This window comes from Leptodactylus fuscus, chromosome 8 (assembly GCF_031893055.1).
Source record: "Leptodactylus fuscus isolate aLepFus1 chromosome 8, aLepFus1.hap2, whole genome shotgun sequence".
Taxonomy (NCBI): domain Eukaryota; kingdom Metazoa; phylum Chordata; class Amphibia; order Anura; family Leptodactylidae; genus Leptodactylus; species Leptodactylus fuscus.
Window position 1 is genome coordinate 46,145,692 of NC_134272.1, and position 20,349 is coordinate 46,166,040.

At 38.8% G+C, this 20,349-nt stretch overlaps 1 protein-coding gene across 1 annotated transcript in view; it reads left to right on the forward strand.

The window, feature by feature from the left end:
* Window positions 1–19,811, forward strand: part of CAVIN2 (caveolae associated protein 2) — a 51,828-nt gene extending 32,017 nt beyond the window's left edge. Inside the window, exon 2 of the mRNA XM_075285253.1 lies at window positions 15,687–19,811. Within this exon, the coding sequence (XP_075141354.1) occupies window positions 15,687–16,448 (762 nt within the window). The 3' untranslated portion in view covers window positions 16,449–19,811. The remainder of the gene's footprint in view (window positions 1–15,686) is intronic.
* Window positions 19,812–20,349: the final 538 nt, after the last annotated feature.

Consider the following 20,349-nt stretch of genomic DNA (forward strand, 5'->3'; position numbering starts at 1 on the left):
CATTCAACTACTTCTAGTTATTTTCTGCATGGCCTGGGAATCTCTGCAAACTGTTGTGAGCATTAACTTGTTCCAAACTATGACGACTCATCTTATGCTGTCATACATTCCATACCAAAAAAGTTACAGTGCGCCTTCTGCCAGTGCTAAGAATAATTACTCTAGATCTACTATATAACCGTATATGTGCTTTAGAAAATGTACAATATGATTTTATTTATGTATGCAGTTGATCATTGAATGACTTAGTTCACTTACAGACCTTGATTTGTAGAACTGCATACAATACAGCATAAGACACTACTGTTATAAAAGTCATAAATACAGACAGAAGTCTTCCTTTATTGTTGACCCATTCATATAAAAACCTACAAGTACAGTGGATTTGCCACATAGTTCACTACATTCTACTTTCAAAAGCTTTACCAACAAGCCCACACATGCCCACAAGAAGCAATTCCGTGCACGAGCCAAATTGCTTGCACCACTACAAGTCCAATTTGGCAAGAATAAAATAGTTTAAAAAGTGTAAAAAGCTTTTAAAACAAACATTAAAAAGCTAAACTTTCAAATCACCCCCTTTCCTTAGATTTGAAATAAAAGTAAATAGATAAACATAAACATATTATATATCTGTGTCCGAAAATGCCTGGTCTACAAATATAGAGATATTTTTCCCATACCGCAAACTACGGCCGTAGCAGTAAAAAATAAAAAAAATAAAAAGAGCCAAACCGCCATTTTTTCACCATCTCACTTCCCAGAAAAAATTTGAATAAAAATTTAAAAAGACTAGAGATGAGCGAGTACGATTCGAAACGGCCGTTTCGAATAGCTCGCACCCATAGGAATGAATGGAAGCGGCCGGCACGCAGACTTTGCCGGCGCCCGGTCGCTTAACCCTCTGCGTGCCTGCTGCATCCATTCATTCCTATGGGTGTGTGCTATTCGAAACGGGAGTTTCGAATAGTACTCGCTCATCTCTAAAAAAGACGCATTTTGCATCCCTGTAAATGGAGCTATAGAAATGTTATGGGCATTATATGGCAACGCCAATATTTTTTTTTTCTTGCAAAGATATGGAATTTTTTTAAAGGGGTTAAAACAAAAATAACTATGTAAATTTGTTATCCCTGAAATCACACTGACCCATAGAATACAGGTGACATGTCATTCTGGCTGCACCGTGAACTCCATAAAACAAAGCCCATAAGAAACTGCACAAATGCAGTTTTTCTCCAATTCCTCATTCTGATTATTTTCCACCTTCTCAGTATATTTTACAGAATATTAAACGATACCATTACAAAATACTATTTGTCCCACTAGCAATAAGCCCTAATATGCCTCTGTGAATGGAAAAAATGCAAATGTCAAAAATGAAAACTGCTGCAGGAAGGGGTTAAGGACACTTTAATTTCAGACCAAATCGAATCTGGCAGCCAATTCAATGAGATCATACCCAAAACAAATCTCAGAAAATGTGCTTATATCTAGGAGGGATCCTTATAATTGGGATGTAAAGTACAATAATAATAATTGTATTTATATAGCTAGAACATATTCCGCAGCACTTTACAAATCAGAGAGTATATGAGCAGACAATATTAGACATTACAATATGATAAAATAGTTAAAGAGGACCTTTCATCAGATTGGGCACAGGCAGTTCTATATACTGCTGGAAAGCCGACAGTGTGTTGAATTCAGTGCACTATCGGCTTTCCTGATCTGTGCCCCAGGTAAAGAGCTATCGGTCCCGATACCATAGCTCTTTACAGTCAGAAGGGCGTTTCTGACAGTCAGTCAGGAATGTCCTCTACAGCAGTGCCTATCACACTGTACAGTGTGAGCGGGGAGGAATGCCCCCACCCTCTGCTCACAGTGCTTGTCCATAGACGACTATTATCAGGAGGGGAGGGGGCGTTCCTCCCCGCTCACACAGCACAGCGCGATAGGCGCTGCTGTAAAGAAGGATGTACCTGACTGACTGTCAGAAACGCCCTTCTGACTGTAAAGAGCTATGGTACCGGGACCGATAGCGCTTTACCCGGGGCACAGATCGGGAAAGCTGATAGTGCGCTGAATTCAGCGGATTGTCAGCCTTCCAGCAGTATATGGAGCTGCCTGTGCCCAATCTGATGAAAGGTCCTCTTTAACATTAAATAATAGGATAGATAGGGGAACACAATTTTGGTACAATGGTCCAGCCATCTTTTAACCCCTTCCCGACATTCGCCGTAATAGTACAGCGCTGCAGGGAAGGGCTTCCCGCAAACCGCCGTACTATTACTGCGGATGCATGGTGCGCACACAGAAACTGTGTGCGCACCATGCACAGCGGGTGTCAGCCGTAATACACGGCTGACAATGTCCCGTATCAACATGACCACCGGCACCTCCGGGGTTACAACGTCATATGGTGCCGATCGGCACCCCCCGCGCCGGTTTCGGGGGGTGCCGGTGTTCGTAGGGGGCAGCCCGGGGTCTGATCAGTGACCCCGGGTCTGCCCCTTCACTTACCCCGTCCTCGCGCCTGGCCGATCCTGCCGTAAATGAAGCTGTCAGCCTGTGCGTCTACACAGGCTGACAGCTTCCTATTCTCTGCAATACACGTATAACACGTGTATTGCAGCGTATATCTATTGAAGCAGTGATCAGCCGATCACTGCTTCAATCCCCCATGGGGACAGAAAAAAAAAGTGAAAAAAAAGTCAAAATAAAAAAGTTTAAATAAGTTTAAAATAAATTATAAATAAATAAAGCCCCAAAAATCCCTTTTTCCCCATATAAAATGTTTTATTATGTAAAATAAAGAAAAATAGAAAAAAACATTACATATTTGGTATTGCCGCGTCCGTAATAACCTGAACAATAAAATTAAAATATTATTTAACCCGAACGGCGAATGTTGTAAAAAAAAACGTAGAAAACCGCACAAAATAATGATTATTCACCACCTTTCCCTTACAAAATGTTCAATAAAAAGTAATCAAATGGTCAGATGAAAACCAAAATGGTACCAATGAAAAGAAGAGGTCTTCCCGCAAAAAATAAGCCCTCAACCAGCTCTGTCTAGTGAAAAATAAAAACGTTATGCCTTTCAGAAGATGGCGATTCAAAAACAATAGATTTTTTTCCCTGAATTGAATTCTATTCTGCACAAATAGCAACGCATTAAAAAAATCATATAAATGAGGTATCGCTGTAACCGTACCGACAAGCAGAATAAAGGTAACATGTTACTTATGCTGTACGCTGCACGGGAAAAAAAAAATGCTAAAAAGCAATGCCAGAATTGATGTTTCCTTTTACATCCCACCCAGAAAGAGTTAATAAAATGTAGTCAATAAGTTACACGCCCCAAAATGGTGGCATTGAAAAGTACATCTAATACCGCAAACACCAAGCCCTCATATGGCCACACTGCCAGAAAATAAAAATAAAAATCTACCTTGTACAATGTGAAGACAAAAACCCCAAAAGTCGCCAAATCATTAGGACATAAGTGGCTGCGACTAGAAGGAAATGTGTAAGCGGTGCGAGCGTTTTCAGGGGACACCCCATATTTAGAGCTTATGACAGATAATACACCAGCGCTGACCCCCCAGAATGCCCCTCTTCCCTGTCCGTGTCATAGGAGCTGGTGGGAAAATAGAATGGGATTTGGTGTACCCAATTTACTCCGCACAGCTTACACATTCACTTCGGGGTTACTAATGCTACTACATCACTTGATAAATACTTTGAGGGGTGCGGTTTTCAAAATGGGGTCACTTTCTAGAGGTTTCCACTGTTTTGACTCCTCAAGGGCTTTGTAAATGCGACATGGTTCCTGAAACTGATCACAGCCAGATCTGCCCTCTAAAAGCTCTTTGGCGCGCCTTCCCTCCTGCGGCTCGCTGTGCGTCCATATATTAGTTTACACCCACAAGTGGGGTACTATGGTAGTCGGGAGAACTTGCCTAACAAATTGTGGGATGCGTTTTCTCCTTTAACCCCTTATGAATGTGCAAATTCTAGGGCTAAACGAAAATATTAGTAAAATAAATTCAAATTTGAAAATTTCACCTCCATTTTGTATTAATTCCTGTTAAGCACTTATAGGGTTAAATTACTAGGTATATGTTGTTTTGGCTTATTTAAGGGGTGCAGTTTTGAAAATGGGGTGATTTATGGGGGGCTTTAATACAAGGGTCTTTCAAAACCCCTTCATAACTGGATTAGGCCCTTTAAAAAATGGGTTTTGGAAATTTCTTGAAAATTTTGAATATTGTTGTTTCACTTGTAAATCTTATAATGTCCGTAAAAATTAAAAGGGTGACTAAAGTTTGATGCCGACATAAAGCAGAGATCTGGGACATGAGATTTAGGATATAATTTTGGCGGTCTGACTATCTGTATGTAATGCACATCATTTCAAACTTTATAAAATGCATATTTTTCAAAATTTCCACCAAATTTCCAATTTTTTTTATAATTAAACACAAAACATATCAACCAAAATTTACCACTAACATGAAGTACAATGTGTTACGAAAAAACAATCTTAAAATCACTTTGGTAAGTTAAAGCGTTCCAAAGTTATTGCCACATAAAGTGACACATGTCAGTTTTGAAAAATCGAGCTTGGTCAGGAAGTCAAAAAGTGCCATCGGCGGGAAGGGGTTAATAAATAAGGTCATATAACTTATAGGTTTGCGGGTTTGACTGTTTTCTTTCCAAATGTATTTTTACTATGAATAATAAAACCATATTTCATGATATTTCATGTAGATTTTCTACTATAGTGTACAATAAAAACATTATAACAGCAAAAGAATATATATTATAATCAGTCTTGACCATCTGTCAAGTTCCGTTGGAGTTAATGAAAAAAAAACGAGGATGAGAGAACTTTGATTACCATCATTTCAAGCTGACGAGACGAACAGAAAGTGGCAAAAAATTAATACCAATTACCTGCAAGTCATCCAGGTCCTAATTGAAAATGTGCTATCTGAATGAGAATATGTGCACAGTTTACTTCCTTACCAAGGGCATAGATGTTCCGAATTCCAGTTTTCTAACGTTTTATTATATAACATATTAATGTAGGGTTAATACAATGTGAGAAGACAGCAGGTACAGTATTGTGACATTTAATATCCTCAATATAGGAGCCCTACTGTACAAAAAGACACTAAGTGCACATAATAATTCTATTCAAATTTAGGTTACAAGTTAGAAGCATGATATACAAGGGGAGATTTACTAAGCAAATACAATACAATGATGGAAAATTGTGGCGTTTTACAGTACAGGTAAAGTGAATGGGATCTGGCGAATCCCAAGCCCACTTTGCGGTAAAAACCACTGTGCGGACACGCCGCAATTTCCGAAACTGTCACAGTTTTGGAAATCGCAGCATGTAAATGATACCTATGAAAACGCCAGTGATTTCCCCATAGGTACAGTCCTATGAAAAAGTTTGGGCACCCCTATTAATCTTAATCATTTTTAGTTCTAAATATTTTGGTGTTTATAACAGCCATTTCAGTTTGATATATCTAATAACTGATGGACACAGTAATATTTCAGGATTGAAATGAGGTTTATTGTACTAACAGAAAATGTGCAATATGCATTAAACCAAAATTTGACCGGTGCAAAAGTATGGGCACCTCAACAGAAAAGTGACATTAATATTTAGTACATCCTCCTTTTGCAAAGATAACAGCCTCTAGCCGCTTCCTGTAGCTTTTAATCAGTTCCTGGATCCTGGATAAAGGTATTTTGGACAAACAATTCAAGTTCAGTTAAGTTAGATGGTCGCCGAGCATGGACAGCCCGCTTCAAATCATCCCACAGATGTTCAATGATATTCAGGTCTGGGGACTGGGATGGCCATTCCAGAACATTGTAATTGTTCCTCTGCATGAATGCCTGAGTTGATTTGGAGCAGTGTTTTGGATCATTGTCTTGCTGAAATATCCATCCCCGGCGTAACTTCAACTTCGTCACTGATTCTTGAACATTATTCTCAAGAATCTGCTGATACTGAGTGGAATCCATGCGACTCTCAACTTTAACAAGATTCCCGATGCCGGCATTGGCCACACAGCCCCAAAGCATGATGGAACCTCCACCAAATTTTACAGTGGGTAGCAAGTGTTTTTCTTGGAATGCTGTTTCTTTTTGGACGCCATGCATAACGCCTTTTTTTATAACCAAACAACTCAATTTTTGTTTCCAAAATGAAGCTGCCTTGTCCAAATGTGCTTTTTCATACCTCAGGCAACTCTATTTGTGGCGTACGTGCAGAAACGGCTTCTTTCTCATCACTCTCCCATACAGCTTCTATTTGTGCAAAGTGCGCTGTATAGTTGACCGATGCACAGTGACACCATCTGCAGCAAGATGATGCTGCAGCTCTTTGGAGGTGGTCTGTGGATTGTCCTTGACTGTTCTCACCATTCTTCTTCTCTGCCTTTCTGATATTTTTCTTGGCCTGCCACTTCTGGGCTTAACAAGAACTGTCCCTGTGGTCTTCCATTTCCTTACTATGTTCCTCACAGTGGAAACTGACAGGTTAAATCTCTGAGACAACTTTTTGTATCCTTCCCCTGAACAACTATGTTGAACAATCTTTGTTTTCAGATCATTTGAGAGTTGTTTTGAGTAGCCCATGATGCCACTCTTCAGAGGAGATTCAAATAGGAGATCAACTTGCAATTGGCCACCTTAAATACCTTTTCTTATGATTGGATACATCTGGCTATGAAGTTCAAAGCTCACTGAGGTTACAAAACCAATTTTGTGCTTCAGTAAGTCAGTAAAAAGTAGTTAGGGGAATTCAAATCAATAAAATGATAAGGGTGCCCATACTTTTGCACCGGTCAAATTTTGGTTTAATGCATATTGCACATTTTCTGTTAGTACAATAAACCTCATTTCAATCCTGAAATATTACTGTGTCCATCAGTTATTAGATATATCAAACTGAAATGGCTGTTGCAAACACCAAAATATTTAGAACAAAAAATGATTAAGATTAATAGGGGTGCCCAAACTTTTTCATAGGACTGTATAATTGTAACAGAGAGTTTTTCCTGCAGTGCTTTATTGCTGCAAGACGTCCTATGGTGCCTTAGCCTAAGACGGTTTCATACAAATTAAATCAAATAGGCTTTATTGGCACGTCCGAATGGATATCTGGCATTGCTAAAGCTAGTAAAGTGGGGGGGGGGGGGAGTTGGAGCCGAGGGGGAGAGTATGGGGTGGGGGGGTGGCTGATTTGAACAGTCCATGGAGTCTCAACTTCCTCTTAGTTGGTAACCGCTATATGGGGAGGTGGGGTAGGGTGGGGTATAACAGTCCGTGGAGTCTCATCTTCCTCTTGTTTGGTGACAGCTGGACACATATTGGGCAGTGATCTCCACAGTGGCCTCTTCTTCTCCCATACATTTCTCCCCACTGTTTAATCTCCTGATTTCGCATTTATAAAGCTGCCCATACACATTTAGATATTGGTCAACCCAAATGGCCAATTTCATCTATTTTAGCCAACAATCTGCTATCTAAATGCTGGAAAAATGTGTTTGCGACAACAGACTTACGCATGACAAATCCAGATCGACCTTGCTGGAAATTTTTTAGTGGTCAACCAAAAAACGTTATTGTCTGGCATGCTCTGCTACTTACAGACTCACTGCAGACTTGTCAGACTTATTGCGCAACTAAATGCCCCCCATTTGGTAGATTGCTAAGTAATGTTGATGTTGAGTTTGTTTCGTACAAAAGACAGCCTGAAATTTAATGTATATGGCCAACTTTATTCATTTACTTAGAGAATAATTTTTTTTTTCTGTGACTGAGAAAACTTTTCCTTAAAAATTTGCAGTAAACAATTAGTTTTTGCCTTCATTCTACACCAATAAAATCTAAAGAATATTTTGGATTTCATTATTTTCTAGACTGACTCATGGGCCATTCCATTGCTTTGCTGATGATATTTTTTATCTAATTAGCCTGGAAATCATAATGAAGTTATCAATATGCAGGCCGGCTCTCGGCAGGTATTATGCCACATTTTTTAATTCACAACCAGTGGTCAATCTTTCTGTATAATGAATCTACGTAAGTATCAGAACCTTCTACACACTGTAGGATATATTTAGTTGTTAGGTAGCAGGCAGTAATAGCACTTCTTGTCTCTAGGTTACAGACATTTCACTTGACATTAAAACTGTCCTCTGAAATGAGAAATATATTTTTGGCATCAATTCTTCTCAAACATTCCTGGTATTGCTCATGAGTGGTATTTCCAATGTAGACTTACTTAGAGCTTGTTTGTTGTTGAGATATAGCCACGGTTTATTGGGTTCCTTTTCGATAAATGGTTTCCATGTCTCTTCAATAAAGGAAGCACAGCTTTGATTTAGTGTAGAATCCTTTATACAAAGGCAAGTTAATTATGTTACATAAACTTGGATTACTTTAGTTTCCTAGGGTACATAGATTATAAAGCAGACCATTGGGTGGAGCATCATAAAACACTTGGAAGCTCTCAAGTGTCTCCTACAAGGGGCATAGCTACAATGGCTTAAAGGGAACTTGGACACTAACACACTCACAGGTACTTATGAGCCCATGATTTAATGCCGTGAAATAGTCCTATGGTGTTTGTGTCTGAAATTAAGAAAGTCCTGCTATTCTCAGTCCCTGCCCAGTTCTTTATTAAAGCTTTTACTGTGCATGTACAATGTGTACTTGGCTTGTACTTCAGTGAAGAGCTGTAGGGTCAGTATTACCAGAGATTAGTTTCATGACACACATTGGACTCATCCCTAGATAAGTATTTTTTATTTTTATTTTTATTTATTGTGGCCATGGACCTATTGGCCTCATGCACACAACAGGGATAGTTTACAGCTGAATGGATCAAATACAAGTCTATGGGTTCCCTTTTTTAACACCCGTCAAACTGATCTAAAGCCAAGTGATGGTCACTAAAAACTGATCAGTGGATTGGGCAAAAAAAAAAAAGAATGAAATTCACCCCTTCAAAAAAAAGTTTAGTTAAAAATGGATCACAAATGAATGAGATTGAAATATTAAAAATATGTGATGCATGAATGGAAAATGGGCATTTCATTTTATTTTTTTTTAATCCATTTTTCCCATGTTTGTATTGTGGGCCTCAGTGCTCCAAGAGCCTCTCCTTATCCTTATAATATCTATTACCCCAGAGCACATACATATATTATACATTACACATGGGTTGTTTGGTGCCCTGTTTGATATTTTGACTTGGAACCAAGAGCTTTTATGTGCCCCTTATTCTGTGGAGTTCCAGGTTAATGTACATTGGACCTGCACATTAAAGAACACTGTCTGGTGATGTTATGGTATACAGCTTCATTTATTTGTATAATTGTAGTTACTTTTCTTCTTATAAGAATGGCTGTACAAGCACTTCTACCTCTAGTGTCACCCCCTATACCCAATCTTGCGAGCAGCGTCCTCAGTCCCCTTGTGTCTTCTATCCGTACATGAACCCTTTGACTTGCAGTGTACTGCAGAATATGTTGGTGCTATATAAGTAAAATCAAAAGAGAATTAAAATAAAGGCTAAAAAATAATAAAACTTTAAAATGCCACAACAGCAGCGGCGTGTAATGTGGTTTGGCAGCCAGTCTTCTGTTAACCAATTACATAGTTATATAGTACACATGAAAACAGAGGGTGGAGGAAACAAGAATTATTTCCAGTGTATCGAGGATATTTTGCATCAAGAAGACGTGTAACTTACCATACAGTATAGCAGAAGATCCGTATGTGCACAGACCATATCTAAGCATAGGCCAACAACAACATAATAAAACAATTGGTCAGCCACTCCACAGTAATCCAGCTGAAACTTCATACATTTTGTTGAATGTCCATTAAAAGTCCTTATAGTGAGTAAGGCTTTTCTAGCTGAAGCCATATCTTTTGTGTTGACCATTTATATAAATCAATCACGTTCCCGCTTAGATGTTTCTTCTGAAGACGTCAATTACTTTAATATTTCCTCAGTACTGAGTTCCACCATGCCCTTATCAGTTTAGTCGCCCTTTTATGTGCGTTTGGTAACTTTAAGGAATCCTTTCCATGAACTGATGCATATTCTAGAGGTAATATTCCATCCCTGTCCCACAAGTCCAGGACTCTTTTAATGCATAATAATGTCCTACTGGGCTTAGCTACAGTGAATTGACACTATAAGCTGTTAGCTAATATACAGTATTATCTATGAGTACACCTAGGTGTTCTACTTCCACTTTTGCCAGAACATATGTTGCAGGTTTGTGTGATACTCCCAAATACACTGCTGGTAGTGAAGTGTTTTTAATTGTTGTGCTGATATATAACTTTTTGTAGTGTTTTTTGGTTGATTTATACAGTTTAGGCCCATTGCGTACACGCATCGTTTTGGCTGTGGTGGAAACACCGTGGTAAAAAAAAACTGTGTATTACAGTACCTGCAAAGTGGATGGTATTCTGGCTAATCCCATGCACACAATACAGAGAAAAATTCCAATTTCAAAAATACTCATGTTTGTAAATTGCAGCATGTCTAAGTCCCAGAGGTCACCCCAGGTTTGCCACAGTGGAAAGGGACAGAGGACTAGAGAAGGCAGTAAAGACCAGCTTGTATCTGTAGAGTGACCAAGATTGTGGATACTGCTTGCTATAAGTAAATTGTCCCTGCGTCTTACATGTGACTGTCTTGCAAGTCCCACTTGTTCAACTGCCTCCGTGTCTCCTTTGTCTCATTTGTACCCACCAAAACACCAAAACACAGGTGACCCACAACAAGGATTGGCATGAAGGATCCCTCTACTATCTCCCAAATGTGACCCCCTTTTTATTGTGCCATTAAAGGGAGATTTGTCTCCAGTTTGATAAGGCTAAGACTGAATAGCAACCATCTTGGCTCTTCTGCCCCTGCACCTTCTCCATCCACACGGTTAGGCATTGCATGTGCATATTACTAGTACCCAGATGCATTACTGTCTGGTGAATTTCCAAACATTCGGGTGTGTATTAACTATTACTATAAATAGAAATATGAGAATGTTAATGTTTTATACTTTTTAACATGTCATTCAGACTAATAAAGGAAGCGTAACTGCGTAACTCAAAATGTCATATATGTATGTTATCTGCAAGGACTAGTTAGCACAGAATGCAGTTGATATATGTCATTCTGATCAGGCAGACAAGCAGGCACACGAGCTCTTCCCATGCAATCATCTTGGCAGCCTGACTGTAACTGATGACCGCCATTCTGCTACACGTAATAGGCTAAGCAATGTGTTATTGAAAGGTGTAATACACTGCAGTATGTATGTGTATTATACTAGTGATCTTGCCTCTAATGGTGAAGTACACTAGGAGAATTAAAAAAAAAAAAATGTTAAAATATTTAAAAACATAAAAAAATATGAAAGACTATGAAAATAAATTGAGAAAATGCTTGGCCTTTCAAGGCTGGTCATTAAAGGGTTAGTCTTTTAATTTTATCTAAATCAAGACGATATATATTTAGAAATACATCACTCCAGTGCATTACATGGAAATTTCGGCAGTAATTCTTGGCAACCACCAAATTACCCTCATTTTTAAGCAAGTGCGATAAATTGTCCGACCATTTTGTCTCTGTGAGTGTGATGCTTTACATCTTTCACCAAAATAAGCACCTTTATAAAACACGATCATATTGAAATCTCCTTAACTATTTCTACATGCAAAAATGACTTTTCAGTATAATTGGAGATAGTGATTTGTGCCCAATTTAAAATGTCTAAGGCTAATATAATCTTCCTTTGGAAGCAATTATTTGCTCTGAGATTAACTAGAAAGTCTTTAGATCACCGAAGTTTCTTTATTAGAGCATTGATTTAGCGTTCTCTCTACCTTTTCATGCTAAAGCATGCTTTTACACGGGTATTCTAAATTTAGGTACAAGCTCCAGATAATCTAATTTTCTACTCTGCTGCTAAATTAACTATTAGTCATGGTTGGATATACTCTGTTATACCTCACCCAAGTGCAAAATAAATTAAGCATGTTGTAATATATAAAATAATAACACCACTGGTTTTATTTCTCTCTTTGCATTACCATTAAACAAACTTTGAACCAATGACACTTTTTTCTTAGTCTGGCACTAGAATGAACTGTGTTTCTGGTCTAGTCTATGACTTTTTAAAGAGGACCTTTCATGTCCTGGGGCACATGTGGTTATATACACTGATAGAAAGCTGACAGTGCGCTGAATTCAGCGCACCGTCGGCTTTCCCGTTATGTGTCCCAGGAGAAGAACTATCGGTGCATTTACCGATAACTCTTCACTGTCGGAAGGGCGTTCCTGACAGTCCAGCTGGTGACAGTAGTCTGTATAGCGCTATACTGTAAGAGCGTTCCTTACCACCCAGCCATGGCGCTGAGCAGTGAGGAACACCCCCCCCCAGTACTAGTGTATGGATGAATACCATCAGAAGGAGGGGGCGTTCCTCACAACTCAGTGTCATGGCTGGGCAGTAAGGAATGCCCCCTCACAGTACAGCGCTACGGGCAGACTGTCAGGAGGGGCGTTCCCAGTTAGAAATGCCCTTCTGACAGTGAAGAGCTATCGGTAAATGCACTGATAGCTCTTCACCTGGGGCACATAACGGGAAAACCGGCAGGGCACTGAATTCACTGCACTGCAGTGCACTGTCACCTTTCTGGCTGTATATAAAATTACATGTGCCCAAGGACATGAAAGGTCCTCTTTAAAGACATTGTACCATATACTGTACCTTAGACTATTTCTTTGAATATGCCCCATTGGCCTACAGAGTAGTCATGCCACCCATGCATTACACATTTTGATGCATTTTCCAAAAATTGAAGTGATGTTTAACTTTTCTGTAAATAAATACATTTTGTAATGTATTGTTTTTATACAAATATATCCTTATTGTTGATATGTGAATAAAGAATTCCAACAGGGATCTGTAGTTGAGGTGCAGACATCTGTTTGTAAGTCCATTTATATTGTGAGTTGTACATGGGAACATGTTCAGTATATTCTATGACGCTCTCCTCTCTAGATTCTTAAACTATATTTTACTAAACTTGACTCATATAACATAATAACTATAGAAAGGTCTACGTGTGCTTACATGTTTTCTGAAGACGTTGACAAAGGCTCTTCTTAATGAATCTCTTATTTGTATGCTTCTTTTGTTTGCTTTTATTAGCATGTGTGTATGTATATGTAGGTTTATCAAAGGTGCCAAGTATGTTACATTATAAGCTCCGCCAGGGCAAAGACTGGACTAGTTCAATGAACATGAAGGAACATGAAGAGTTCAGTGCATAAGGCTTATTTATATAAAGCATGATATCAATGGAGCATGTAGATAGTAATATATTAACATAAAGCTTAATTCTGTATGGCACAACGTTGTGCTTCCAACTTGAAGAAGGGACAGAAATATGGATCCTGTCTAGTGTCAGTCGAAGTACCAACATCTAGATCTCTACCAGAATTTTGTGGCATAAATATCATGAATAAACCCTTCCAATACTATATTTTCAATGGTGTTTTTATTGAATCGTAACACAATAAAAGTATTGCATTCAGCTAGTCAGGCAAAGGAAATTGAAGGCAACAGACAGTGAATTGCAACGTGACTATTCATATATGTAAAACTGGAAAATTAGTAGCACATTTCATTGTATAACTTCAAAGTATTACAATATTTTCACTTTTATATAAGGACCAAGTAGGAAAGGAAGAAGCATGGGAGAAAGGTTGGGTTTATTTGGTCAAGTAGCAGAGCCCATTTTATTAGGGAAGACTTGTTTTTACTGAGGAGGAGAAAGTGGCCACGACAAGATGGAGGATTTGTGGTACAATTGCCAGGGCTTCCATACTTGAAGGAAATGAAGAAAGATTGTAGGAGGAACTTTCCAACCTTATGTTTCATTTCACCAACCACCTCTTAGGATAGGTTCACATCTGTGTCAGTGTCTCCACAGAGAGTCCTCCACATAATCCACACTGAAAATCAATGGAGGAAGAACAACACTTTCAGTTTAAAAACAACGGCTCCGTGTGTAACTGCAGTTTTAGCATTCTACTGTTCTTCTGTTCAGATTCCCTGACAAACCCGAACAACATACAGCCAGTTATCTAGTGTAAACTTAGCATCAAAGAATTGTGGGAATCCAACATCCAGCTCCCCCATTGATCAGCTGTTCCCAGGAGCTGATGAGCATTAAGCAGAGAGCTCTGTCCACTGTGTAGTGACCAGACCTGGTACTACAGATCAGCATCACCTAAGCTGACAGGAGGAGTCAGTTCTGTCACTACACAAAGAATGGAGCTGTCTGTTTCCTGCTCCATTCTCTGTGTATCCGTTGCTGAAAATAGCTAGTCAATAGGGAAGACCGTTGTCAAACCCTTACAGACTTGATATTAGGGATTTGCCTTTAGGATAGATTATCATTATTCTTAGCCTTTAGGGGATTTTGTCAGTACCTCACATTATTAAAGTTAGCGGTACATACATAAATAGCTGCCACTAAACTAGTGTCAGACATGTTTTTTTTACTTATTCTCTCCCATTCAGTTGTTATCAGTGTCATTAGCTCAGGCATTGATAGCACTAAGCGGCATTGCTAAATCAATGTACTTAGGAAAACTGTTCAATTTCTATAATCCAGCAGTATAGATAGGATCCTTGAGATGGAAACACCCTTTAATACTAACAGTGCAAGAGTTAATAGTACCGGTAATGGCTGAAAAGTGAACAAGTAAAAGAAAGTTATTAATAGCATCAGTGACGGCATACCTGCCAATTGTTCAGGATTCAGCAGGATAGTCCAGGATTTTGGATGGTATGACCTGATTTAAACTCAATTTACATCCTCAGAATGCAGAGTTGAATATGGTGGTGAAGCAGAGAGCCACTAAAAGATGCTGCCAGCATCTTGGATGCAAGGAAATACAATTATAGTGGCATCAGAGTGAAGGAGAAAGTTAAGACAGCTTCAGGGGGAAAGGGTGATGTGAGTATTACCTTATACTGTGTGTGTGTGGGGGGGGGGGCACAGAGGGAAATTATACTGTGTAAGTGCACTTGGTATCTGCAAGGAGGCATTATACTGAATGTGAGCCAGAAGTTGACATTACACTGTGTAGGGTCTACAAGGGAAGTGTTATATTGTTACACTGTGTGGGTGAACTAATGTTTATAATATAACATTTCTTAAGTACATTTAAGGAACAATTTATATTTTCATTACATTCCCTATTTTCTTCCATTCATGGTACACGTTTCTAATAATATTTGTAACCTTGAAGCCAGTCTTGAATTTTCTAATGTGAAGTTCCTCATAAGGGTTGATGAAGGTCTCTTTAAATAATAGTTTAAATAATAGTTGCTTATACAGTAGCTAACAATGCCTTTTGATATTTACCTTTCATGTAATGTTTTTTTATTCTATTCAAATATGTTTATTTGTTAAACTTTCAGCTTTTATAGTATATAGATGAAAAGAAGCTCAATGTAAATAAATCTTCTCTTGCTTTGAAGCCTGAATATCAAATATCTTTTTGTTCAGCCTGCACTAGTTCTAATTGTAATCTTTTCTTTTCAATGAAGGAAGAAAATGAAATCCCTGCGAGTGTTTTTGTGAAAGAACCAACACCTGTTCCTAGTATAACAGAAGGTCCAGAAGAATCCACTGACCCTAACAAGTCTCAGGAGGAGACCATGCATACAATTGACCTTTCTTCAGATGATGAAATTAATCATGAGGATGATGGCCATGATGACAGTGTGGATGAAAAATTCGAGCCAAGCAGAGCTGAGAAAATGAAAAGATCCAGTCTGAAGAAAGTAGACAGTCTCAAGAAAGCATTTTCACGTCAAAATATTGAGAAGAAGATGAGTAAGATCAGCACTAAAATTGTTTCACCAGAAAGAAGAGAGAAAATTAAAAAGTCTTTCACCCCATCCTCCAAAGGTTCATCATTCAAAGTTCCAATAGGTTTTACCATTAAGAAATCCAATGATGAAGAATTTCCTGCAGAGGGTGAGGCAAAGACCCCAAGTCATGCTGAAGAAGAAAAAGCTGTGAATGGTGAGGATGCCAGCCCAGTGGAGGAGAAGCCATCTGAGATACTTCCTAATGACGAAGTGAAAACAGTTGAGAGCTCAATAGATAAAGAGCCTAAAACAGAAGAAGATGTGAGGAAAAACATTGAGTTGTCTATTGTTGAAGATGACGAAGACAATAATCCAGACTTTGAAAGTGAGAATCCATTTAGCACTGAGTACAAGCCAAAGCCTGGGGAATTAGAGGAATGTTATGAAGCAGCACCTACACAGTCCACGGCTCTACAGATAGACCAAACTGCATAAAGGTTGTCTCATTGTGCAGTTAGAAGTGGTGGTTTACGCATTATGCGTAAATATGATGTTAAACAACCTAATATGTTAGAAAAGTTTAGATGGGAGCAATATGTTTAGGTAAAGGGCTCTGTCCGTTACCTAGTAAACTAGTGATCAGCTAAAAGTTTTTGTTCCTTACATCAAAATTAACCAGTTTAAACCTGCATTGGAAAACAAGATGATAACACATTCACTTGTTCATTTTGATAAATGTGTCGTCTATCTATTATCTCTATCTATCTATCTATCTATCTATCTATCATCTATCCATCTATCTGTCCTATACATTCTATTATATCAATTGGAATTTAAGAATGGTCATTATTGTGCTACTAAATATGTTACCAGGCCTCACTTTAAAGAAAGCAAAATCAAAATTTAGCTGTAACCTAATATGTTATACACTTCAGTCACTTATACTGCAGTAGGTCTCAATGTCACCTAGTACGGTGGTTGGACTTATTTCAATAAAATATATGGGACCAATCTTAAAGGGAACAACAGATTTACATAGATAAAAGAATATATGAATGTGTCCTAATATTACAATATTAATACTAACAACGACATTTACTGAAATAATCTGTATCTTTACTGGCTTCTTCCCTTATTATATTTTAGCAACTAAACCCTAATGTTATATACACATGGACAGACAAAACATATAAAATAAGTTGACTTCAAGCAAACAGTGGAAGAGTCCTAAGAAGACATGACATATGGCCACCAAATGTAAAACGTTACTATGTACAGCTAACACAACAGCTTTGAGCGCTTCTTCATTTTTTGTGTGTCATTTACCTGTTTGGCTGCCAATATTATCGGTTATCAATGTTGAGATATGACCTTGTCTTAGATAATGGTAACTAATATTTGGAAAGAAACACACTTATTGAATTTAATTTCCTAACAAGAATGAAATATATATTTTAGTTATTGTAAGATTTTCATGTTCTCAACACCATATACGTACTTTAAAATCTCCAAAGCAAAATATGAGGGCTAAGACTATTTAAGGCTGAGGACCTACATTGTGGAAAAGCAGCTTTTTTTGTTGCAGATTTTGGTGTGGTTTTTTTGAGCCAAAGCCAGGAGTGGATAGAGCGAAAGGTAGAAGAATTTCCTTTATATTTCCCATTCCTTTGGTAGCCAATCTAGGCTTTGGCTCAAAAAAAAACTGCTGCAAAATCTGCAACAAAAAATGTTTCTGCTTCAGCCTAAAGGGGGTTTCTTCTTTTTCTAGACCCCATCCTTTCATCTTCTTGTGTTTTATTGTAGGTTTCCTAAATTTCAAAGGGCAAAAGTGCAGTGACCTCCCATTCACTTTCGTCTCCTTCCAATGAACACTACTATAAATACATCAATGATGATGCTGCCTATCTTTTAAAAGCCTTCTATATTTATTTTGAGCATTCATTCATTGGCTTAAAGGAGTTGTCTAGGAATTGGAGCAACTTGTGGGGTAGCTGGGGGAGGTGTAATATATATAAATATATATATTCTTTTTTAAAAAGGCATACTAGTCTGCTCCTGTGCTACATTGTTTGCTGCTGGTGTCCTTAGGTCTGGTTCACATGTGTGTTCGGGTTTCTGTTCAGGGAGTCTGCTTGGGGACCCCCGATTGGAAACATAATCCACATAAAAAAGTGGTCACCTAAGGAAACCTGTGGACCCCATAGACTATATTGGGGTCTGTTTGGTTTCTGTTTGGTTTCTGCACAAAAAATGCGGAGAGAAAAGTGCTGCTATGGGGTCCACAGGTTTCCCAGGTAACCATTTTTTTATGCGTATTTGGGGGGTCCTCAAGGGGACTCCTCGAAAACCCAAACGTAGATGTGAACCAGTCTTACCTCTCTCGTGACAGTGTTGCTGGAAGCCCTGAGGCTTTTGTGATCACTGGCAAGGAACTGGCAATGTATGTGAGTGACCTTAGTGGTCTCATGAGACTCTGGACTTCCAGCAACACAACTCCAGCTTGAGAATGAAAGGGTACCATTGGCAGACAATGGCGCTGATGCTAGGTTCACACTAGCGTTCGGGTCTCCGTTCTGCAGGCAGAAGACAGAAAGCTGTCAGACCGGCTCTGGCCGTGAGCAGTGAGCGTTTTATGCTCTCCGCCATGAAACCGGTTTTTAAAAACTGGACACAGAGTACTGCATGTCCGACTCTGTGTCCGATTTTAAAAAACCGGTTTCGCAGCGGAGAGCATAAAACACTCACCGGCGCTCATGGCCGGATATCTTTCAAACCCATTCAAATGAATGTGTATGCAAGAGTCCTGCAGGTTTCCGTCTCCTGCCTCTGTTTTGTGCAGGAAACGGAAACCCGCAGAGACTGGGCGCAGATGTGAACGAGCCCTTAGTATGATTTTTTTTATTTTATTTTGAACCTACCCCATGCCTTGCTCCAATACATGAACAATGCCTTTGCGATTTGTCTTTATATTATGAAATGGGGAAAAACAGATATTGAAGTATTCAATTATAGATGCAAACTTTTCTGTGCCTTTTTCAGCACTGTGTATTATTATCTTTACATATATTGTATTGTACCTTACCCTGCTTTGTACACATGAAAATTATAAAAATGCACCAATATTACGAAGATATCTATGTTTATATATTGCTGATGGTTGTATAGAAAAGATTATATCCACTGATGACTACTGTAAAAGAGTGGGGAAGTTATATTAATAAAGAATAATGAGAATATATTCCTTCTATGGTGGGAGTATGTGTGAAGATCACATAATTGCCTTTGCAAGTTATTTTTACAGAAACACAGAAAGGGAGATGCTTATTCTACATCTGCCAGAAGGTTATACAAGACATTCATTTCAAAGGCTTTATTTAGAACCTCAGTTGTTATCCTATAAAAGTAATTCATTGCACTAAAAGCATGACATATACAAGCTCTGCACCAACCTATAGTATACAACGTCAGATTCATGGAATAATAGCCTTGTTATAGAAGGTATATCCTTCCAAAACATTTCATGCTTAAGATTGCTAAATGCAGGTGTATGTGGGAATTTGAATATGTATGTACAGTGATATATGGTCTCTGATATATAAAATATATTCATTAAAAAAAAATAACATATGTATATGTAGCCCAGTCATCTGCTTAGATTGGTAACTCTCTTTAAAGGGGTCATTCTAATCTCAGTCTGTATTGGCTGAAACAAGAATAACAGGGTCGGAGGTGATCTGGAGTTACGCTAGGTTCACACCTGCATTCGGGTCTCCGTTCTGTGGTTTCCGTCTTCTGCATGCAAGAAGACGGAAACCACAGACTGGGTCCGGCCGTGAGCGGTGGTGAGCGTTTTATGCTCTCCGCCGCAAAACCGTTTTTTTTAAACCGGACACAGAGTACTGCATGTCCGACTCTGTGTCCAGATTAAAAAAAACGGTTTCGCAGCGGAGAGCATAAAACGCTCACTGCCGCTCACGGCCAGACAGCTGTCTCACCCATTCAAATGAATGGGTGAGAGAGTCCTGCAGGTTTCCGTCTCCTGCCTCTGTTTGGTGCAGGAAACGGAAACCTGCAGAACGGAGACCGGGCGCAGATGTGAACGAGCCCTTACCGGAACAGCTGAACATGGCTGTTCTATGCTTTTTTGTTTTTGTAAATCCCCTAGAGGGAAGTAGGAATAATGACAAATGTTTTCCTCTTACTTTAGCCACAATCTGATCATCCTTTTGGATTAAAAAAAAGTATACAGGAGAGCGGAAGATCAGACCATGATATGATTGTCTTACATTACTCATTGACATAACTGTCTTGACACATATGAATCCCTCTCTAAATGGGGAATAACATCGCTTTAAGGATTTTTTCGGGGATTAGAAGTTGGACAATGCAGGTGGCC